The sequence below is a fragment of the Apus apus genome, chromosome 3 (genome assembly GCF_020740795.1).
Source record: "Apus apus isolate bApuApu2 chromosome 3, bApuApu2.pri.cur, whole genome shotgun sequence".
In the NCBI taxonomy this organism is placed as follows: domain Eukaryota; kingdom Metazoa; phylum Chordata; class Aves; order Apodiformes; family Apodidae; genus Apus; species Apus apus.
This window is the reverse complement of record NC_067284.1, coordinates 55062150-55086103: the sequence shown is the minus strand read 5'-3', so window position 1 is coordinate 55086103 and position 23954 is coordinate 55062150. Positions and strand designations below refer to the sequence as shown.

General features: G+C 42.9%; 1 protein-coding gene across 2 annotated transcripts in view; it reads left to right on the top strand.

Moving 5' to 3' along the window:
- Nucleotides 1-996: 996 nt before the first annotated feature.
- Nucleotides 997-23954, top strand: part of SHLD1 (shieldin complex subunit 1) — a 45462-nt gene continuing 22504 nt past the window's right edge. Inside the window, exons 1-4 of one of the 2 annotated variants that reach the window (XM_051615755.1) lie at nt 997-1266; nt 1617-1653; nt 1768-1882; nt 4363-4523. In XM_051615755.1, coding sequence (XP_051471715.1) covers nt 4370-4523 — 154 coding nt within the window. In that variant the 5' untranslated portion in view covers nt 997-1266; nt 1617-1653; nt 1768-1882; nt 4363-4369. Of the gene's footprint in view, nt 1267-1616; nt 1654-1767; nt 1883-4362; nt 4524-8305; nt 8514-23954 lie in introns of those variants that run through there. The other variant, XM_051615756.1, reaches the window with a different exon arrangement.

The following is a 23954-nucleotide window of genomic DNA, read 5'->3' as shown; positions in this document are numbered from 1 at the left end:
ATGCAAAGCTGGGTGCTTGGTGCCTTCCCACAAATCAAGAACACAAAGCCAGATTTGTCATTACATATTTGTACACAAAACTATTGAGTTAGAAGTTTCCAAGTCCATCCTCCTTATAGAGATTACTTAGTGATCTACATATAGTTACATCACTTGTTCTGCTCTCACGCATGCTCAGGGGAAGGGTCTTCACCTGGGCAGGGATCTTTTTGACCTGGAGGTGTGATTTTTAGTATTATAGTGACATTACAGTAGGCTAAGTTCACCAAAACGACACAGTATCACAACTTCTACAGCTTCAACTAAGTGTCCAAGACTGGCTTAGCTGTAAGTCTTCTTGATTTTGGTTCTTCATTAGCTCCTGCATTCCTTAGGTCCAACTATCCGTGGAGACCTCAGGTCTTCTCTGCCAAGTTGATGATTTCCATGACACACACTCCCTAAACCTCTTGATTAATTGGCTTCTTCAAGGCCTAGTTACTGCAGGACGTCCTTGCTCAGTGCCGTGGTACTAACTGTGTGCCTCTCCTGACTAAGATTTTGAACTTGCGGCACATCTTACACAGAACAACCACATCGCTGCCAATTCTGGAGTTACTTCCCAACAGCAACAAGCCCTCTGCGTTCAGAGCGTAAAAAAAACAAAAAAACAAAAAAAACCAAAAAAACCCAGCTAAACGTGCTTCGAGGAAAGCCTGACTGGAAGCGGCTTCGCCGTCTCCCCCGTTCCTCTGCCCGCACCTGCCCCTCCTGGTTCTTCCTCCCCACACACGGCGGGTACCTGCGGGGTAGCCCAGGGCCGGGTCCCGCCAGCGGGGCCGTGTGCGGGGCCGCCGCTGTGCGGGGCCGTGTGCGGGGCGCTGCGGGCGGCCCCTGCCCGCACCCAAGATGGCGCCCGCCGCCTCAGGCAGCCCCGCGCCGGCATGGCGGGCGGCAGCCGCGGAGGGAGGGGCCCGCCCGGCAGCAGGAAGGCGGGCCTGAGCCGGGGCTGGGGGGTGCTCCGTGGGGGTATAACCTGGGCGGTTGTGGAAATAAGGCGTTTTTCTGCCGGTAGGGAAGGGGGAGAGAGGCCGCGAGTACAAGAGCCCCCTCTCCTGGCCCCCCCGAAGCCGGCCGAGCAGGGCGGGCAGCAGGCTCCGTGCGGGGCTGGTGCGGTGCTCTTCTCTCGGAAATTTCCTGGTAGCAGCAGCACACTGCCGCTGTTTGAGGGTGGCCAGTTTCCTCCGGAAAGCATGCATTTCCTGGCTGCTCACTGACAATAACGAGGTAATGGCAGAGGGTGGAGAGCAGGTCTGGGTTTTGTGGGCCCGTGGCTGGCTCTGCGGGCTGGGTGACGTGGCCCTCTTAAAACGCATTTCCTGGTTGAGGTTTGATGCAGCGCAGGCCGTCAATCCAAGTGTCAGAGCACTGCTAGATAAACCTGTTGGGGAAATACCTGCTCCTCTGCTGTAATTCACTTCTCAGCGTTACAGGTTTTGAATAAACAGTCTGTCTGACAGCTTCTTGTAATCGAAACCTTGGCTTTATTTTGTAGTGTACCAACCCATTCCCGGGAGGTCTCGGTCACTGTCAAAAGATTCAAGGGATTTACTAAATGTGCTTTTTCTGGTTTCTAGAACAAGCTTTTCTCTCTGCCAGACCCGACAAACAGCGGTATGTATGATGACTGACTGTTGACATTGGCAGGCACATGTGTTTTGAAAGATCACACCGGCAGCCCAATCAGCTGATGCAAAGCTTGTAACCAACGTGTTTGTTTCATTCTAGGGAGCTGGGATTGACAAACCCTGAAGGAAAGAGGAGAGAATCCTGAAGCAGTAACAGACCGTTTGCTCCCAGGCTCTGTCGAAGGGGACTGCTTCCACATCGGTGCTGTTCCCAGGTACGACACAGAGGTAACAGTGTCTCTCTCACATGCCTGAAGGCCCAGGGCTGAGCTGAGGTCTTGCTTAGCCTCACAAACACATCTCAGTTTTGGGAGGAGGATTGCTTTATACTTGACTCGCGCAGTCAAACTGTACTGTGAAATTTTTGATCCGACGCAGACTTTTTATTTAAATAAAATGAAAAAAAAAGGTGTTTTTCTCTGAAGCTGGTCATCACATGGCTGCACATGTTGTTAGGCCTGTTGTGGCAATACAAGGAAGGAGGCCAGCAGAGGCAGTGGGCAGAAACAGCCAATATCACAGCAGCCCATATCAGTGCCAGCCTTAAGCTGCTGTGGTACCACAGCAGCAGCTCCTCTTGCTGTAGTCTTGCCCTTGAAGGGATAGGACTGGTTGGATTTTTGGTGTGGCGGTTTTTTTTTTACCAGACCAAGGATTGTCAGTTTTATCCTCTAAAATATTAGTCTACTTAAAAGTAGCACAAATAACTAAAACAATATTTGAGGAGAGTTTGTTGTGCTCTCTGTTCATTATGCACAGATCTGTATTTTGGGACATGAAGAGCAATGGAGGAGAGGCTTCCCTCTGAAGGGACTGTTGGGGGCAGACTGTTGTGTGCTTTGTTTTGTTTTCAACCCTCCATTCTCTTTTCCCTGGGAACTTCTTGTGAATGCAGTGACCTCGCTTGTCCCTCCAAGGCAAGGCAGCAGGTTGTCTCTGGTATCACAGCCAGCATCTCCCCTCTGTTCATTAGTGAGTCAGCATTCTGCAAAGGTCAGAGGTGCAGCATAGCTACAGGTTTTCTCAACACATAAGCATCTAAGGAATGGTGGTTTAAAATAAACCACAAACCAAACAAACCAAGCAACAACAAAAAACCCAAACCAAACTGCATGGGGGTATTTACCACATTTTTCAGTACTAGTACACTTTTCTTTGGCCTCTGGCTGTAACATTCCTCAGTTACACCACCGCTGAGATTAAAGGGTGTGCCATCTTCATTTTATGGAAGAGGAAACAAATGGGAAGCATTGTCTGACCACTGGATCTCGTTCCTCTGTCTTATCGCTCTTTACCGATACAGCTGGTGGAGGGGGCAGCACAAATACCCATAGTCTGGGGTTTTTATTGCATGAAAGTAAACAAAACAGGTGAAAAAAGAAGATAACACAAAATCTCTTGGCATCTCTGTAAGAGCTAGGAGTGAAATTCACATTTCATGAGAAACACTCTTATTCTGTCTGTATGTTTTTTTTCCATGAAAAGAATCACCTGTTACTTGAGTGAGGGGAAAAAAACTGATGTCTGCTCACATGTACGTCACTCAATCTCATCATCAGTGCTCAGTGGACTTACGAGTGAAACTCCTGTCTGAAAGTCCCTCTGGCACAAGGCCTTGCAGTGAGGTTTGTGTCAATTCCTCCTCTGATGTTGCTAGATGTGTGAGCTGGAGTACAACAGAGCTCTGCTCAGAGCCTTTACTGTGTTAGTGGAGAGTTTCAGCTGCCTGACAACCAGTTGTGAAGGGTGGCCAAGGGCTAGTGGCTGAGGTCTCAGGTGGAAGATGAGGATGTGTGGGGCTCTTGCACATCTTTCCTTGCAACTATCTTTCTTTGAGGTCTGTGGAGAGCCCCTCTTACTGAGTCAGTGCTACTTATGCTTCGGCCCAAGAGTTCCTGCTTGCTCCTCTCTGTCATTCTGTGAGCTCCTGCCCCACCCAGTTTTTGCCTTTCACTCCTGTCCTGCTCCAGGCACTTGTGTGGCTGTGCTTGGAGCTGCTGGAGTGGAATGCTTTAGTTTCATTCTCTCCAAAATAATAGCCCATTCACTGTGGCCCTTGGTGTGGAACTGAATAGCACCAGCCCTGCCCTGCTCTCCACCCAGCTGTGTGTTCCTCTGCAGTGGTGCTCTGGTTCATGGAGCTCAGGAGAAGGGTGTTTGGATGTGGGTATGCTTCAGCTGCAGCTTTCCAAGGTGCTATGCACAAGGTATACAACACATCTGTCCTGAGGTCTCCACACTGGGAAATCCTTTCCATTCCTGTGGGGTTGAGAGTACCAAGTTTTAAGATGCTCTTTCCTTCTGCTAGTGATGAGCCAGGAAGGTTGGCTGTAACTTTTGGAATCTAGAAGTATCAATGGACAGGGATCCTGAAGAACATATTTTCTTTTAAACTGCCCACATACCCTGAAGGGTATGCAATCCATAGCTTTCTAGTGTTGAGGCCTAAATCTGTACTTCTGGGAAGCCTCTAAGGATGCCAGATTTTTTGTGGAACCCTAGTTATCCTACTTAAATCTGAGGGCTGTTTCCTTTACATCTTTATATTTGTACTTTCTTAAATGAAGTATCGATATGCTTCAACAGCTACTCTCAGCTCATAAAGCAGTGGAAAAATGCCAGATCATTTGGGTTGACTTCTGCTTGGATTTTCATGTTCTAAAAACCCAGCTGAATTGCATTTGTGTCTCTGCAGTGAGACCATGGAAGGAAAAGAGACATCTCCAAGTTCTGACCTGAACATCTTGGATCTGCCCTCTGTTTGTGACCTAGCTGAGCACTTCATGCCTCCACACAGCTCTGAAGAGAACAAAGAACTTTTTTGTTCTGTGGATACTTTTCCCTCTCCACCCACAGGTAACAGCTTGTGCCTCTCCATGTGCTTTTCCTTTGGCCGGTGTGTTATTTGATTAGACAGTGTGTCATCTGACTAACAGCAGCTTGATGCTGGTGCATCAGAACTGCAGTCAGTTCCAGTTCCACAGGTCCGGTGTGAACTGTAAGTCCATGAGACAGGGTAGAGGAGTTGAGAGGATACTATCAGCTGCTAGTGTTTTGACCACATTGTTTCTTCATGTTTATTGTGTTTTCAGAGCAAGAAGGTCACTTGAACTAACCCACACAGCAGTCCTCCAGGCATCATTAGGATATACTGTCTCAAATTAACATAGTCAGTAAGAAGTGGTTTTAAACTTTTGTGTTCTTCATGTGTTCATCGTGTGTCTTCCACTCAGGAGCTTAGGATGTGACTCTGCAGCCAGATTTTTAGCAGTGATTGTTTTCTTGTGCTAATGACAAGAGGTGTGATGAGAACTGCTTCAGTTCAACTCTTGGGAGACAGCAGTTTCCTCACTTGAAGGAGGACTGATTCCTGCAGAAGTAGCATTTTAGGTCAGCCACTATTTCAGATTCTTAGGGGTAGTGGTGTATCTGAAAAGATGAAGGGATAGCTGGCACATTCTCATTACTACACCCCTCAGCCCAGTCAGTGTGACTATATGGCAAGAAGTATGAAACTGAAATGCACTGGCCCAGTGGCACTTCTTGCCATATATTCTAGTGGCTGGCCTGAAGGTCGTAATAATTATATTTAGTATTGTAGGGGAAAATGAAGTCTGACTAGCAAAAAATGTTTGGAGATGGTTTGTCAAGGCACCTGAGCAGGTGGAATGTCACTGATGATATTTCTGATGGTTTGGAGTCTCAAGTAGTGTAAAAGTGGTACTGGCACTGGTACTGTTTACTTTGGCCTAGTTCCAAGAAATCAACTTGGAATTAGACATGTGTTTTTTCAGCAGAAATTCCACTATTCTGCATGCTAAACAGGTAAGCAGTGGGATCTGCCAAACCAGTGTAGCTCTGTTCACGTTGACTACTTGCCTGTGCAGTTGTCTTCACCTCTACTTGTGGGACATTCAGAACTGTAATGAAATCTGGCATCAGTTGTTACTAATCCTTGCTTGGGTTTTCATATGCAGACCAGGAAGTCACATGTCTTATGTTATTCATGTTGCAAGTCTTAAAACATGATCAATTAAACATGATTGATTTTGCCTTAGAGCAATAGTGTATCTGGTTTGAGGCTTTGCTTTATTTTTTGCACATGAGTGGTGACCACCACTGCAAGGAATGTCCTGAGGAAGCCTTTTCCACTGCTGTGGGATAGGAGGATGGGGAAGTTCCTCTTAACAGTGAGACAGGCTGGGGGGTGTTTGTCTGCTCAGATTTCACAAGCCCTTTGTCACAGGTATGAAGAAATCGTGGGAGCTGTTCCTCCAGTGTTGTGTAGGGCAGCTTAGTTGCTCAAACACTATTTGTTGTGGTTGCTCGGGACAACTGGACTTGGTTGCTCTGATAGGTGGACACAGAAGAACTGCATGGCCACTCATCAGTCCTAAGACTGGTCTGAGGCATAGCAGCAGTGACATCCATGGAAATGAAGATAGGCAGCTCTAAACCCAAGTGACAGCATTGGGCAAGTCATTGACAGTGTATGTGTGGAATATGTAGCTGAAGCTCAGTAACAAGGTATACTGAGAGGCCAGATCCTGCCTCCTTGCTGTCTCCAACACCCCATGGTGTGTCACTGGGGGTTCCAGGTGTGCTGAGGAGGGCAGACCAGGCCTGTGAATGCTCTCCTTCATCCCTTGCTTTAGAGACCTCTTGCAACTGAAACCACTTGGCAGTAACTGTGGGATGCATGCTATAAAATGGTTTCATATGTGCTCCTGGGAGTGAAATTACCAAACATCTGGTTTCCTTTCTCCTTGTAACAGTATCAAACCAATATACATACTCACTTAAATGCTTGTTTTTTTGTGCAACTTCAGCTTTCTACACTACTGAGTTTAGTCTGATGGCAGAAGAGGCAGGAGGATGGTTTTTAAATTTAAAAAAAAAAAAAAGTCTGCCTGTGTCAGATGTTCTTGGACAAGCAAGTTCTGTCAAAAATACCTTGGAAAATGAAGCTCCTTTGCTGACTTGTTTTCTCAGGAGATGTAACTGCTGCTGTGTCACAAGATAAATTAGGAGTGTGGGGGTGGCTATAGCTTGCACCCCACAGTATGATCAGCAGATTGTATCCTGGGCCTTAGGCAGAATGGGTCTTCTCATCAAACTTGAAACATTTTTATTAAGAGTGGGGATCTTCCTTAGTCATTCAAAAGCACTTCCAAGAGGCCATTAGGTCTCTGGAAATGTGACAGCTTCCTTAGCAAAGAAGCAGATGGACAGTACAAGCTGTATCTGACATCTGTCACGTGAACTGGACTGAGACTAACTGAAATGCCATGCCATCCCAGCCTCAGGAGTTGGAAATACAGCAAAAGATAGTACCTATTGGCCATGAAAAAGAGGCCCTATGAAAGGAGGCATCCCTTGGCAAGAAAAAGTAGTCCTGTGGGAATACTACTAAATGTCTATGTTACGTATAAATAAGTGGGTTTACTATTTGTGTGGGCATGAGGGTTCTGCTTTTGCAACAAATATGTATATTTCTAGCTTATTGTCAGAATTCAAGTATTTAGGCAGTGGTAGGCTGAGAAAATTAAACTGGATCAGTGAACTTTTTAGTATGCTTCCTTTTGTTTTTACCCCATACCAGAAAATAATAATTAAAAAAAAACATTTAATTTTTAAATGTCATCTGTATCACTTGGTAGCAAAATGTTGCTTACTTCTTCCTCTGCATTAACAAAAGTTGCCAGCAAAAGTTTTTACCTGGCAGTAGTCAGGTGTTAGTATGTGTGTGTGAAGTCATACGTTTTTTGGATTAATCTTTGAAAGGTTGTTTACAATGAAATAAGTCACTGGCAGTGTTCCCTTTTCTTGTAGGGTACTCAACCAGAGCATACCAGGGACAGTGGAAATGTACTCTTTGCCTGGAAAAATTGCAGCCTAAGAAAGGGTTAGAGAATAGACTACAGATGTGGTTAAGGCAGGGTCATGGGTTCTGCCTGTGCTGTGTTGTCTGACAGAGCTGTGTTTGCCCGCAGAGCCCTGGAGTGATCCCACCAAGCTTGGAGACAGCGTTTGAGAGCTCAGCTGTGGCACTATGCCCGTCTGAAGCATGGGCAGAGCTCAGCCCCAACTGCTGATGTGGCTGTTCCCTGGGGCTAGTGGTTTTGGGGAGATGAGCTTGTTCAGTAGCTTCTCCCTTAATTGCCTTTGTAATGAAAAGTAGTTAAAAAGCTGTGTCCTTAGGAGGATGGATGGGTAGACAGTGGAAAAAGAAGGTATATGGAAAGTGTAGTATCACAGGAGCAGAGAAAATAGAGGAAGGATGAGAGTAGGAGAGGAAGGATGATGCTAACGAAATGGTTTGGTGAAAGAAAACAGAGTTCTCAGTGTGATTCTCTGCCTGTGTGTATCTAAAAGCTGGCTAGCTTTAAAAATAAATAAATAAATAAATAAATAAATAAATAAATAAATAAATATATGCCACTTTGAGAGGATAGAGGTGTTCAATCTTCAGCTGCCTTTGCAAAAGCACTACTAATTGTTCCTGCAATTTGCTTCAGGTTTGAGCCCAGGCTTACCTTCAGTTATTTTCCATGGACTGCCCTGACCTCTCTAATACAGTTAGAGTCCCAGGCTGTTTCTGACCTAGCTCCTTATTCCTGCTTATTCTTATTCCTTAGCCCTGGTACTTAGGTGGCCACATGAGGAGTCAGCTCAGAGAATTGACCCAGCTTGCTGTGCAGCCACGTGAATGTTTGTGTGGATGAGATAGGGACAGCTGCTCTCTCTGGCAGCAGCACAGGTATACGCCAAGATACAGCCGTCTGCCACGTGTCCTGGCTTTCATGTGGGGCTACAGTCTTTGCAGAATGGTGGCTTCTGGAAAAGGTAATGTTAGAGTATTAATCACTTTTCTGATGCGGGGACCCTTTTGATTGATCATGGGTTTTGTAGGTTTCCTTCAAAAATAGTCTGTTAGGAAGAAGTCATGAGAGTTTGGGGGAAGTGGAGAGAACCATTTCACTGGAGACTCACTGGTTCCAGGTAAATCAGTCAGTCTGGGCCACAGCACTGCTTCTGAAATTGCTGCTCACATCAGGAGGACATGTGACCCCAAGACTATCCCAATTTAAAAATAAAAGCCATCGTGATTTTTGGACTGCTCTGGTTGCTTTTTGGTTTTTTAGTCAACTAAGCACGTATGTTAAAACAAGCAGAGATATCCAATCTATTAACACAGCTCTCAGTTCTGTAGGTGATTTCTCTGAAAAAAAAGCTACATGTACCCAGTGAATTTACACGCTTAGTTTTGCAGTGGTTTGTTATGTGTTTTATTAGCAGCTGAGGAGTCACTTTAATGTTTGTGCATGTGTTCTGACTTGTCCTTAAATGCTCCCTCATGTTTACCATGTCCACAGCCTGTCAAGAGTTGCTTAATCTCTTCTGCAGAAGTGGGTTGTGTTTACAGAAGTCTGGCTTTTGCTGTATGCGTGTTGTGCAAAAGTGCTGACGTAGAAGCTGAAAATGAAAGGAGCAGCCTGTACTTGTCATGTCAGCAGTAAACTTTCAGGGCTGGCACTTGGGGGGATTCAGTTCAGCCCAGAAATTATTTATTCATTCAGTACTTGGTATTGAAATTATAGCATGGCTGCCTCAGCTACAACTGTTACCAGAAGTAGCCGAATTTCCAAAAACGTTTTTTGTCTGGCCATACTAAACATCACCTGCAGCCTCAAGACCTTTATGCAGAGTCTCATTTGAGAGGTCTGTGTTAATTTTGTAAATCCAAGACATGCATGTATTTTAAATCACTTTCAAACAGAGCCAAGCTGAGCTAAGAAGGGCTTGTAGTTGCACTCTTGGCTGTGGTGGTTAGATACAGAAACTTCTGATAGTCTCTCTCTACCAAAAATTAAACAGGAATATTTTACTTTTTGGCTTGATGTGGAGGTGAAGGGGAGGGTGCTGTACAAAGGTGGTTTTTTTTAGGTGTCAGTGAGGTGACTCCTTTGGCTGCAGGAAGTTGACGTGCTCTCCCACTTGCAAACCCGCGTCAGTTTGAACTGGGATCCCAAACACCATCGGAATTAGTGCTGCTTTTTTAGGTAGATAATCTATGCTTAACTACCTCGGCCTTGCTTAAGATCGTGGCCCCTATTTCGACAATTAGTGGATTGTTACTGGTTTTTTTGTTGTTTCCTGCTGCCCTCTAGCGAGCAGTGTGACCCGTTTCTGATGCCACCAGCCGTCAATGCTCGGAACTTGGGGGGCTGGTGAGTTTTGGGTTTTTTCAGCTGGTGGTGGGGATGTATGTCACTGGGTCTAGTTTAGCCTTGTTTTAGTTTACTGTCTTTGAGAAATTACGCTAACTAATACCCACGGCTGATGTGGCAACACGTCTGAGGAACGTTGGCTGCTCATTGTTATCTGCATGGATCTTGACAAAAGGTGGCTAATGTTGCCTGCTGGTAAAGTATTTATTATGGTCTGGGAATAGCCTTGCTACTTCTGTCTGTTACATTTACAGCCATGCTGGGATCCGATTTTGTTACGGAAATGAAGAATCTTCAAAGCTGGATTATATTAGGCTTTTTTGGGTGCAACTGTCATTTTTTTTTAGCCTTTCAATAGGTTCTGGTTTTAGCAACTTTCTCTTTTGTTCCTGATACTGGTATAGAAATCAATTTTTTCGTCAAGGCAGGGGATTTATTTAGCTTATCAAAAGCAAAGAAGCACTTATTTTTCAAGTGAATGTGGGGTTTTTTTAATGGATTATTTTTAACCAAGTATGACGAGTCCAGAAGAGGGCCACGGAGATTATCAAGGGCTGGAGCACCTTTCCTATGAGGGAGGCTTGGAGAGTTGGGGCTGTTCAGCCTGGAGAAGAGAAGGCTCTGGGGAGACCTTATAGCAGCCTTCCAGTACCTGAAGGGGGCCTACAGGAAAGCTGGGGAGGGGCATTTTACAAGGGCATGTAGTGAGAGGACGAAGGGTAACAGTTTTAAGCTGAAATAGGATAGATTTAGGTTAGACATTCGGAGAAAATTCTTTAGTGTGAGGGTGGTGAGATGCTATCACGGGTTGACCAGAGAAGTTGTAGAAACCCCTTCCCTGGAAGTGTTCAAGGCCAGGTTGGATGGGGCTTTGAGCAACCTGGTCTAGTGGAAGGTACCCCTGCCCCTGCAGAGGGGCTGGAACTGGATGATCTGTAAGGTCTCTTCCAACCCAAATTGTTTTGTCTTTCTATGATTCTGTACACTCTCAAATATGATCAAAATACTAGAGTTTTTGTAATACTTTAGTCTTCTCTAGAGGAAAAAAAAAGGCTAAATGTTTCACACCCAGATAATTTTGTACAGATGTGATCCAATGGGGCAGATGCTCTGTGGACTTAAATTTGTGAAGCTCCACTGAAGACATGGGCAGGCCCTTTGGTCAGTTAACTACATGGCTCTGGTGAGTTTGGCAGTGTTCACTTTCTAAGCCTCTCTTTGTGGCCAGTTGTACTGAATATTGATGAAGCTGCTAAGTGGAGTTCATGCTACTTTACATAAAAGGAATACAGGAAAACCACATGACACAAAAAATAAAGCACTTATCACCACTGAGTTGCTGAAGATCTTACATCTTTTTTAAATTAGTGTGTTACATAAAGCATCCAGGCAAAAATAAATCCTGGAAGAGAAAATGACAGTGCTTTCTTCTTCACAGTCTGAGGAAGAAAACTAATCCTATTTTAAGGAGAGTTAGAGCACTATACTTACAACAGTAAGGGAAAAAAACTGAGACATGTGACTTGCTTCTTAAGACTTCAATGCTTCAGAGTACCTCTGTGTTCTGTGAAAATGAACAGTTTGTACTAAACCATTAATAATTAGAAATCAAGTCCAGAGAAAATGTTTCAGTAGCAAATACAAGGAGTTGCACATACACACTGAAGTTGTCTGAAGGGATTCTGCATTTCTGTGCATAGAGTTTGGGAGTTGGTCTGTTGGAGATGCTAATGAGCAACTGTGTAGTGCGACAGTGGGCTATAGTCTCAGGCTTTGTATTGGCTTGTTTGGAGTTGCATCTTTTACTCAGAGTCAGTTTTCTTCTGCTACTTGGCTCATATTTTTTTCCCAGAAGAAGAGGATTTGGTAGGTTTACTCTTCTTAGGCACACAGTCTCAGCTGTATCCACCAATCTAGTTACCAAGCCTTTCAACATGGAAAGTAGCATAAAATGTGTTCGGCATGTTATCCCTGAATCCTTAAAAAGTTCTGACACAATGCAGAACTTGGAATTTGTATACTTGAGGATCATTTTGAGGGACCATCACCATTGTTTCTTTTCACTGATAGTTTTTAATTGAGTGTATAGGCTAATTAAACCTTTGGCAGCCTCTCTGTGTAGAAGCAGAAACAGAATGGGTTGATTTCCAATTAGGGATGCTCTCATCAAATTTTAAACAGTGAAGTGGTTTCTAAGTTGACCTGAATGTTCTTAATTTCTAGGTGTTTCTAAGTGGTTTTAAATGTTCACAGGAGTTTTGTTTCTTCCCTAAAGACTGTCCTAAGCAGTTGCCTATCAAATTTGTAAGTGAATTCTGTAGCCTTGTACTGAGAACTACTGCATGATTTCTGTAGAGCTAGGAGCTGGGGGCTCATCTGCATGGCAGCTTTAGGAGTGGGCCTGATCTATAACAGATTGATATTGCTTAATGAGTCACCTTTTGTAAGTAAGTGCAGCAGACTAAGTATCAGTGGAAGGCAAGGAGTTACTGGTTTGGGCGTTCTCTTTAATGATACATATATGCCTGTGTTTATGGTTCTGGATTTAGAGCTTCTCCAGCTCTAATAAGCATGACAGAGATGAAGTTTTTGTTTCTGGTACTGGGCAGTAACTTTCACAGGTAGGGACTGATCCAGAGCTCCCTGCTGATGCCAGCTAATACTGCTTTGGGTCTCCAGAGCACAGCACTGCAGAGATCAGAGTGACTCTGCTTCCCCTGATTGTCCAGGGGGCTGGCTGCTGAGCTCCCTGCAGGACTGAAAACTTTCTGTGCGTTACACTGATATATTTCTTCAAGCTAGCAAAACATACCAGCTTTCTAGTATTTAATGTTTAGCCCTGATGGGAGGAGGGCATTGAAACCTTGTGGTTGAAGGTGCATGCACCTTAAGATTGTTCAGGTGAAATCTGATAGCAAGGGACTTACAAAATCTGTGATCTGAGCCGGACATCCAGAGGTATTCTTTTTCTTTTCTTGAAATCACCAATCTGCAAAGATGTTGCTATGTATTTAGAGGGTGATAATGCTGGAATTTCTGTACCAGTTAATGAGTCGAAGCAAACAAATATGCCACACATTCAGGACTGAATATGTTTTTCAAAGCCAAATTCTGCTCTTAGCCCACCTTCTTACAGTCCTGTTCCTGTCAAGTTGGTCACACTGGCTGCTGCTGGTCTGCTCTGTGATCTTGGGTATGGCTCTTCATTGCTGTGGTCTTTGTTTCTTGTACCTATGGACTCTGCATCTCACTTACATGGTTCATAAGCTCCATGGAACAGCAACCAGGCTGTGCTCCACAGCTGTCAGCTCTACAGGGGACAGTCAAGTCTCTAACTGCCTTCTGGCATAACAGACCCCAGAAGCACCTTCTACCTGTCTGATCCAGGTACAAAGAACCCGTTGTTCTAGGCTTTTGAAGGAAGTTTATGTAAGCCCTTGTTTGGTCACAGAGGGTGAAACAGGGTTCAGAGTAAGAAGCAGTAAATACTTCCAGTGGAACTATTAAGCCCTGAAACAGAGAACATGTTTGTCCAGTTCACTGTTGAGAACAAGATGTCTTTCTGAGGTAGGCTGTATACAGTTCACCATTGTCCAGTTCACCACTGAGAACAAGATGTGTTTCTGAGCTAGGCTGTATACTCTTCCATTTTTAATATAAAGTCCATCTGTTGTGAAGATCATGCAGTTGCTGTGGTGCATTATATGATCTAGCGTCTGAATGCTGAGTTGCCAAATCTTCTTACACGTTGCTAATGGAATGTATGCTGCTGCATCCCTTACATTGCTGAAAGATTTTTAGTGAGGTATTGTTTTCCTTTGTGCACAAGTGTGTTGGATTATTTTATTTTTTCAGACACCATTCACTTTGTGGAGATTTCTCTTAAAGGCTTCAGACTCCTCATTTGCAAATACTGAGCCACCTTGCCAGTAGACACAGGAGTCTAATTGACAAGGCCTTGCACAAATGAACTTTGGATTTAAGCAGTTTTGTCAATTCTAATTGACATGCAATAAACCAGGAAGTATCTCCAAATAGGAAAATTCAGGACAGGGTAGTATGAGAATGCCCAAAGTGGGTCAGAATGGTGAAGATGGCTTGAGTGGTAACTTGTCTTCAGCAGCAGGTAACAGTGATATTTAAGAGCAGTACAAACAGAAGTGATTCCATTCCTGCAAGCCTTTAGCTTCCAGGATTTCTGGCTTAGGAGCCACAGATGACATATCACTGTGTCACTAGCTCCTGATAAACGATCCTTCCAGGAATTTGTCTAGCTGCTTTTAAACCTCTCTCTCTTAATATGGGAGTTGTGACTCTGAGGAACCACTGCTTTGTTTTGCATCTTTTGCTTCCTTTGATCCCCTGAATATCCTGAGTTCGTGCAGGCAAAGAAACAATGTGTATGAACACTGCTGTTTCTTAATCCAAGTCATTCGTGTTCTCACAATTTACACATTCTCCCTGTTATATTATTCTAGGCTTAAGATACATGGTGTATTTTATTTTTATCTCAAAGAAAAGCCTTTCCAGGACTTTAGGCAGCTTTAGACTATCCCTCTGTGTGTCCCTTCTAGCTTATTATCTTTTGGAGATGTGGGGACAAGAACTGTGCACAGTGCAATGTTTGTAACAAATTCAGAGCAGTCAGTCCTTGCTTTTAGTTCTTTGTGTGCTGTTTTGCTAGAATTTTTTCTGTTTCTCTCTTTTTCTTCCCAATCTGGTAACTGTACAGGGGGAAGGGAAGGCTTTCCTTTCTGGGCACTGCACTATACCTGGTCTAGTACGGTGTTCTGAAAAGGGTGTTCTCTTGAAAGGTCCCTTATTACCTACTAACAGAAGTCTAGGATTCCTACAAGAAAGTCAAAGTTGACTTTTTACTCTTTTCCTGGTCTTTTTGTTCACTGCGGTCTGTTCACATGTTTTGTTCTCTTCCTTCCTTCCCTTACAATATTCTTTCTTTTGTGCTTTCAAAGCTTCCTTGTTTCCTCTGCTAAATTGTGGTAATGTTTTTTCCCCTACATGTCTCCACTGTCCATGTACAGCCACCTACCTGCTGTGGATTCTGGGTCCTTTTTATCCCCAAAAGTGTACAGACCTTTCAGTAGATGGTCTTCAAAACAGCATGCAATTATTTACTCTCTGAGCCTGTAATTAAAGACTACAAGTCCTAAGTGCTATCCTCCCACTGTGTGCTGTGTGCTGAGTCTGAAACATGATCCCTAAATCAACTGTTATTGCTGGACTTTTATTTCAGGAAACTTCATGTTTTTTAATTTATTTTACTCCCCAACCCCTGCTGGCACACTTTCCAATAAAATGTTTGTTCTGCATCTTGCCTTTGATGTTTGCTGTGCTTGTAATCCTTGTATTTTCCAAGGTGGTTTTCCAGTCCTTCCTAGTTATAAAGCTCAAGGGTTTGGCTTAGACTTGAAATGGCAAAACTAAAATGTGAAGACAGTGTTTTAGTGATTTAAAAAGGTCAGACAGGCCTATGAGTCAGGGTCAGGAAAATAAATGTGATGCTACATCAGTAGCTGCTGCAGGGATTTACTGAATGTCAAGCGCAGAGGGGAAGCTGCCTATCTATATGAAATGTCATGATAGCAAACCATTATTGTCATTTATTTCAAAAAGGAGGCTGCACAAAAGCTCATACCTGCTTTCAAGATGCCATACAGCTTATTTCATTGTTATAACAAATGCATTTGTAGCTTTTCTTAAAGCTCCATCTACTGGAGATGACTGACAATGAATGCTTTGCTTTACATTTGACAGCATTCTGGCTGTTAGCTATAGAATGCCATAAAGCTCTAAAAAGTGAACACATGGCATATAGAAACAATATATATATCTATTTGAGATCTCATTATTCTTGTATCAGTTGTCTGGTATGACTAGACTGGTGTCTAGTTCATTTGCTGGCAATAACAACCATGTTGTCAGGGCACATCAGTACCAGACAGTGGGACTGGGGTCTTTTAATCTCATCTGGCCCTGCAACTGTAGTGTAAAAGTCCCTGTGGGCCAGTTCTTCCTTATCTTTTTGTAAACTGTCATTCCAACCTGGGCTTTTATTTCTCTCATCATAGCTATCAGTGTTTGTCCATCATTGTGACCTAATCTAATTCAGACTGCAGTAATGTCATTATGGCAATTGTTCCTGAGGTGTCTACAAGGCAATTTTGTACGTACTTGTGCAAATGCTGTCATATCTTACCAGGTCATTCAGTGTGTTAGCTGTTTAAATAAGAAGCAATTATATCCTATAAAAAACGTCAGAGAGCAAGATTTTGTTCAGTTCTTTATGAATTATTTTCCATCCTCTGATTTGCAGGTGTGGACTCCTTTGAGAGTGTGTTTTACAGAGGAATGACAGCCAACTTTAGACTTTATAAAGCCTGTGCCTTTCAGCCATCATTTGTAACCACCACAATGCCATTAAATATTATGGGGACAAATAAGAATTTCTAAGGTAATACAGTAAGACCTCAGGAATTCTTACTGACCAAGATAGAGACTGATAGCAGGTTGGGATGGGGGTGTCTCTGCGTAGCTAGATGCTACGGGCTCTGTAAAACTGCAAAAATAGTGCAGACATAGCTGAAAAGCTGATCCTTGCTTTGGGTTCCTCTTTAATGGGTGCTTCCTTGGTCTTCCCTTTTCTGTAAACAGGTTCTTATAAAATATGTAGTGAGAAGTTTCTTCTGGGCTTGAAGCTTTCTTTTGTAGCCCTACTCAGCTTTTTCAAAAACATTAGCTCTGTTCTTCGCCCCTTGGAGTCATCAGTGGAGGTTGATCTGTCCTGGAGCAACTGGGTACCAGATGTTGGCAGTCAGCTGCTGCTGCTGGAGAGAACAGAGTGCTTACAGAAGTTATAGCCCCTGTAAAACAAAGGTCCACTCTGGTTGGCTACCTTCACTATCCTGAGCTCCCTTCTGAAACCAATTTGTCCATAAATTGTTTTTAGTTTGGCTCCAAAATCTTTTAACAGGTCCATGTGGCATCTGGTATGTCTCTGGGTAGCCAGCATGGAAGCCATGGCCTTGAACAAAATTGCAGCTAGTAAATATCATTACTTGTCTAGTCTTTCAAGAACCTGACTTCAAAATGTATTAGAATCCTAGAATCACTTAGGTTGGACAAGACCTTTAAAATCATAATCTTTAATGCTCATGATACCAGTTTCACACACTGGTTTTGGTGCTCTTCAATGTTTCTCTGTATGGCTGCAAGGGATTTACTGAATGTTCCTGAGTGATGTTGTCTGGCCTGCCATGACATGAGCCTCTGGCTTGTCACAATCAGGGAGGCAAGGGTTACAAATCCTTATTTTCTTGTGGTGGTCATTTCAGTGCAAAGCTGTAGTATAAATTCTTCAAGTTCCATTAGATTTTTATAAAAGAGATAAATGTCTTGCTTTGCCTCATTGGCTTGATCTTGCCAGGGACTGTTTTTACCACCTGCCTTTGAGCAAGCAGTGGGAGCAGTTTCCTGCACCTGATTAGAATCAAAAGCAGAGACTGCTCTTGCAGAGATCTTCATCTGCATCACTGCCCAACTCTGCTCCCTTCAGCAATATTGCTGCTCTCTGCAAGGATGCTGAAGTGCCAATAAAAAGGATATGAGTTGAATGAAAGTGTAAGATTCAGGAAAGGGAAACAGGAAATTAAAGCGTCTGAGGCCACGAATCCTGTGCAAAATATTTGTTGGGTTTGTCATTCTTTTTTTGTTTAATCTCTAGCTAATCACTTTTTATTAATTTTGTTATTATTTCAAAGCTGAGGAGCTCTAGGGACAATCACTGATGTAATTGTGGGGCTTGGAGGGTATGGGAAGATGGGTAGCAATGGCAGTGATGGAGAGGATCTTCTACAAATGTGTGGGAGGTGGGCAGCATTCCCTTTTTGCCTGTCACCTTGTCTTGCCATTTTCACTGTAGACCATTTCCTCTTTTTCAGACAAGTTACATCTTTATATGCTGAATTCCTGGGTAACCTTCCATAGCTGAACTTCTTAACATTGAGAAGTGATAACTGATTATTGTGTTGATGTTTAGATCCAGTTATCCAGGAGGTATTTCACCAAGGAAAGTGCAGAGGGCTGGGAGAATGTCCTCTGCTTTCCTGATGTAGCAGTTTATTTGGGTGCCACTTGTGTGCAGCAGAATGACACAATCATGATTTTTTTTCTCCCAGGTTTCTTTGCAGTGTCTGGAGAGAGGCCATGCTGCCAGAATACAGTCTTTCCTTCTCTGAAGTGTTGTTTCCTAGCTTTGAGAATCTCTTTACAGAGACCCATAGGAGAAGATTTCATAAAGTGACCCTTCTTTGCAATGTTAAAGCTTTGACAGGATTTCCCTGTGGTCTGATGTACAGAGGATGTGACACCTGAGAGCAGATCTCAGAGCTGAACACATCCTTTCAAATCTGCTGGACTAGGGGTGCCCACTCCCCACAGCAGACTAAATGTCTGATTCCCTGCACCTCTTCTTTCTGATGTGAAATCCAGCAAGTGTTCCATCCCTCTTGCAATGCTATGTTCCTGTAATAGTTAGGTTGGATTTTTCACACTGGTATATGTCTAAACAAAGATAATAAGGACCAGATTTCAGCGTATGTCTGAGTAGTGAGTGCTCTATGTTTGAAACATTGAGAGGCAAACAAATAAGTTCACTTTCTCTACTACTGTGGAGAAGATTTGGTTTCCTTTCTCTTTAAAATATCAGAACCTCTAGGGTGTATTTTTAGCTTTAAAATCATGCAAGAGGTTTGCTTTAAAAGATTCACAGACGTGAGAGTTACACTAGGGGCAAAGACTGCAGAGGAGAATGGGAACACAAAGAGATCAAACTGTAGCTCCTCCAGATTCTGCTGTAGGGTGTCCATGTTAAACTTGGCCCCTTTTTAGTTCTCCTTTTTAAGAAAGAGAAGCATCTTTTGTATTAATACCTGTAAAACTCCAATTTTCTTAACAGCTGGAGTGACGAAGCTGCAAAGTAATCATAAGGCCTGTAAAGCCAGGCAATGCTTTTTTATAATTATAATACAGTAATTGCCGCTGTGAAACATGCTGGTGGATACATGAATGTTTCTAGTCACTTTGGAGTGTGGGTACTACTGTACAGCTGAAATATCTCCACCAAATTGTTTTTTTGTTAAGAACAATGGAAATGCACGCCATGAATCTCTAATTAATTGAAATAACTGGGAAAAGTGTCAGGTTGTGATTGTTCCTGTTACCTGGACGCTCATTCATGGCATCTTCTCATCAATGTTAGATTCTTTTGTGAGGGGCTCCCATGATGTTGGTTCCTTTCTTGTATAATAAAGCTGCTCTTTGCATTCTGGAGTTCTGGTCTCGTTACAGTGCATATACTGAAAAAATAACCCAAGACATATATGTCTGTGTTGAGCAGCCAGCAAATGGCAAAATATTAAATGACTGTGATAACATTGTTATGTAAAACCAGCATTACCCTTCCCTGCTGTCTGCAAAGCGTGCCTTGGTGTCTCAGCTTGTCAGCTGCATCACTTATGTGTGGGTGGTAAAGATCTGTGAAAATAGCTTAAAAATTGCAATTTAAAACATAAAGGATGTCTGGCTATGACAGAACAATGGAAAAAGGGTGAATTGGCTTGGAAAGCTATGCTGAGGCCATCCTGTGCCAGCCTGCCAGGATGTTTGTTTGATAGCATGGTGCTCTGTGGGTCACCGGGGTTAGCATGGGCATTTGAGGAAGCAGTATAGCTGCATTGGCCTGAAATACAGCTGTGCTCAGGGCAGAGAACCCAGATGATGATGCTGAGGAGCTTCCAGTTAACCCTGAGCTTCACACATTTAGTCAGATGCTCCAGCATATATCACCTCCAGTCCTGTTGTGAGCAATGTTTGTAGTTTAGAGGGCTATATGATACTCTGGTGATATGACACACAAATAAGAAATGTGGCTTCTCAAGTCCCTTTAAAAACTGTTTTCCATGTTTGCTCTCCTACGTACGCTGTTTTGATGGCAGTGGCTTTCATTTCTGCCTGATTTTCTGAAGTGTCTGCCTCTTGAGTGTATCACCTGGCCTGCACCCAGCCTTGCTGCTCATGTTGGAAAGCTTTGCCTTCTGGTGCTGTCCATGGGAAGACAGCGGTTTGCATCATGCCACATGTTGGAGCATGTTGTACCGGAGTGTTCCTCCCACTCCAACAGTGCTTTTATGTAATTCATCACAGTTACTGCTGAGGTAGCAAACAACCCCCTAGAGCTGCATAAATAAATAATCAGAAAATGTTCTTGTATTACCAATTTACAGGAATAGCTTATGTAAGCAACATGTGCCAGAGCACTGTGTACTGAAATAGCGGTATCTCTTGAGCATGTCTGAATGTCACTGAGATAAGGTATTTGAGCCTGTGTGAAGCACCTGCATGGTCCAAGCAGTGAACTTGTGCAGTTATGAAGAATATTTATTCATTACTCTGTTAGTGAGATTTTTTTTTTTTTTCTTTTTTAACCTGGTCTGATTCTAAAATAAGAGGTTTAGGAATTTGTCAGATTCACCCGTTTTGTGACACAAAATACCTTGGTGGACCCTCAGAAGCCTAAATTATCTGTATGAAATCCAGCCTTTTCTGGGCATCTGTTACTCCAATGATCGTTTATGCACAGCCTGACTTTCTCCTTTCCACCAGGAGGCTTTCACTACACATCCTTCTCTATGATTCAAACCTCTTCTCAGGCATATTGCATGACTATGTGTTAAAGAAATGAACTAGAGTTTATTGGACCCAAAAGGCTCTGCACTGGCAGTTGTCACTGAAGTGCAGCAAGAGAAAATAAGATACATCTGCCCTGATTGCTGTGGTCTCTAATTGCTTCTGAATTTATTCCCTGACTTTGAAGCTTCTTTGAAGCTGCTGTGAATTGGCAACAGAGAAGCACATCACAGGTGATCCTCTGTGACTGATGGCAGAGAGGAGGATAAAAAAAGGATGCTGGATGCTGTGTTCTTTGATATGCTCCCAGGACCCTGCTTAGTGTAGAGGCCACTTGCTGCAGCTTGTTCCTACCTAATGCTGCCATGGCAAATTTGTAGTATGAACTTAGTGGGAAGCTGTGGGCAGGGATGCCTTCCATTCCTGTTTTGAAGTAGAGCTTATGGTGAATCCAGTGCCTGGAGCATTGCAGGGGCTACTCTGTAGCTGTGTGATGAGGTAAGGACATAGCACTACTGCCTGGTCAGCCATTACCATCTTCTGATCAAAGGTCCCTGCTCTCTGCAGTGATGTGGCTTGGATTAATCCCAGGATTGTGGGAATCATTGTGGAGTTTTTTGGAGGTTTTCTGTGTAGTTATTTAGTCCCTGCCTTTGCATTCACATGCTGCTCTCAACGTCTTCTTGCTTCCCCTCTGTAGCGTCTGGCTCATACCACACCACATGGATTTGGTCCAGATGAAATATTCCTAAAATCTCCCAGCTTAGGCACCTCTCACAAAAATAAATTACCTAAGTAGGGGATCTGGCACTAGATTTAAACTAGCTCTCTGTGTGTCTGAATTTGGGCCTCATTTTTTTGCCTGTTTCTCTGTTTTACTTCATTGAGCTCATTCGTGTGCAGCTGATGAGGCTGCAGCATAAAAGCACAAAAAATAGTGACTCATAACCCTGTAGACTGCAAGTATAAAACATAGCACACTTTCATCATCCACAATATTTTTTTTAAACAAAACAAGATAGGCCAGTGATTCAGCATCAGTGCGGGTTATAGTACGTGAAGTTTTATCCTGGAGCCCTCCTGCATCTGTTTTCTTCCATCATTTCATGAGTTTAACAACCCCCCACCACACCCCACTCCCTTTTATGCTGTCGATTTCATAGTAGCTGAGCCTCTTGACTGGCTTATGCATGCACATATAAAATGTGTCCTATAAAATCTCCTCCACAGACAGATGGAATGCTGTCAGGCTGGGCAATGCTTGTGTGTTTATGGCAAGCCTCCATGCTAAGGTTATATGTGGTAGGTAGCAGGCAGCTGGTTATTTATTGCTGTAGTAAGCACTGGCAAGCACATTACAATATTTTGCGCTATGTGCTGCTTGCTGTTCTTTTCAGCATGTTGAGGGATTCAGAGCTGTGATCTGTTTATGTTCATTCCTGGGAACAGGTGGATGCAAGTGGCAGCTTGAGTTTTGCAAGTTGACTGTATTTTATAAAGATAGCACTGCCTATGTTATAGATCATCTGATTTCAGAAGTTATTTGAGTTTGTCAAGGAAATAAGCCGTTCACGTTCCTACCTTACGTAAATGCCCACAGACTATTTTATACATTTCTAAGTAATAACCTAAGCCATGTTATTACTAAAGGAGATCCCAAAAAAAAAAAAAAAGGAAGAGTAGGAAAGCAGGCAAGTACACTATAATATACTCTAGATAAACTGGGGCTTTGGCACTGCCATGATAGTCCATTTTATATGTGTACTTCTATCTCAAAGAATTATGCTAAACTTGTTTGCTTTTTTTTTTTTTTTTTTTAAAGTTAAATCCAGAAAACAGTAATGAACTAGAGAGGAATCTAGGAATCTGAACATTGGTGCTGTATGTTGAATGACAAGGAAAAGGAAAGGTGGTTGAATTAAAATCAAGTACTTCCTTATACAGCAAGTAATTAAATTCTAAAATGTAGTGCTACAGGAAATTATTGAGGCCAAGAGCTTACCAATATTAAGAAAGGGGGTTATACACTGATTTGGATAATAAGAACAAGCTAAGTCAGTAGTTCTTGCTAACAAGAATGTTGCTGCGATACTAGATACATAGGATGCTGTTTCAAGGTTTGTACTAATCTCTGCCTAATTTCAAGTGTCAGATCACACCTAGATATTGCCACTGCCACATTTCCCTGTTGTCACCTATAGCAGACCACAAATGGAGGGAACATACTAGACCAGATACACTTCTGATCTGATCTTGCCTTGCACCTCCTCCGCTTCCTCTTCAGGAAAGGGGAAGTGATATTCCCGTTCTGCAGATGACAAAGCTGGTACCAATGTTTTAATGCATACAACTCTTGCCTTCAGTAGTCTGTATCTGTTAAGTACTGTTACTTGAAAATAAATCCTTGGATAACCTACCCAAAAGCAGAAGCAGGAGGGAAACTGAAGCAAGGGATTTCTTGGAGTAGAAAAGCAGGCAATGGAGAGTTGGAGTAGGGGACAAACTGTTTTTTGGACCACAGCTTAGGTTATATTTGTGCATGACTAAATTTTACAGTGTTTCTTTAACTTTGTTAATGGATAACCCACAGATAGCATACTTCAAAAATACAGTAACTTGTGCAGACCTAAGGAGTACTGACCCATAATGTGCTGACCCAGTGCCTAGCCCCAAGTCCTTGTGTACTATTCATAGTATAAACTTACTCTGAGTGTAATGATTCAAGCAGTTATGGTCTATAAAGATTACAGAGAAATATATCATCTTTACTCCTGGTTGTGGTGAGTACAAGCGAGATCTGGTTTTTGGTATCTTATAATCTAGCAGTAATTTCTTGAAGGAGGGAGTGAGCTTTCTACTGAAGTACTGAATTAAAGCAGAACCTGATTTACAGAGCTACCATCTGCAATCCCTGCTGAATTTAACATTGTTCTACATGGCTTCTTCTCTGATTGTCTAATGAGGTTATTCCTAGGTTAATTCTTCTCCTGGTGCAGTTTTAATTAAAATATAATGAAGGCAAAAGAAGATGCAAAATAAAAGAACTTGAGAAAATTCATTTCATGCTGCACCATTGCTTTGTGGTAGGATGTTTGTTATTGCCACTAATTATTATTTTATATGAGGCACTTCTCTAATAGCACATGTGTGTGTGTGTGAATCATCTGCAGAGCCTGTGGCAGCATTCCAGAAGTGAAGTTAGCTCCAGTGGCTGAGTCACTGAGATTGTGCCAATGGATTTCATTCCTGTGTTAGACTGAATGTAAGGAAATACTAGTATTCTTCAGCCCAGCAGTCGTGGAATATAAAGGGAAATATTTTTGCATTGTAAATAAATCATGTACTGCTGATA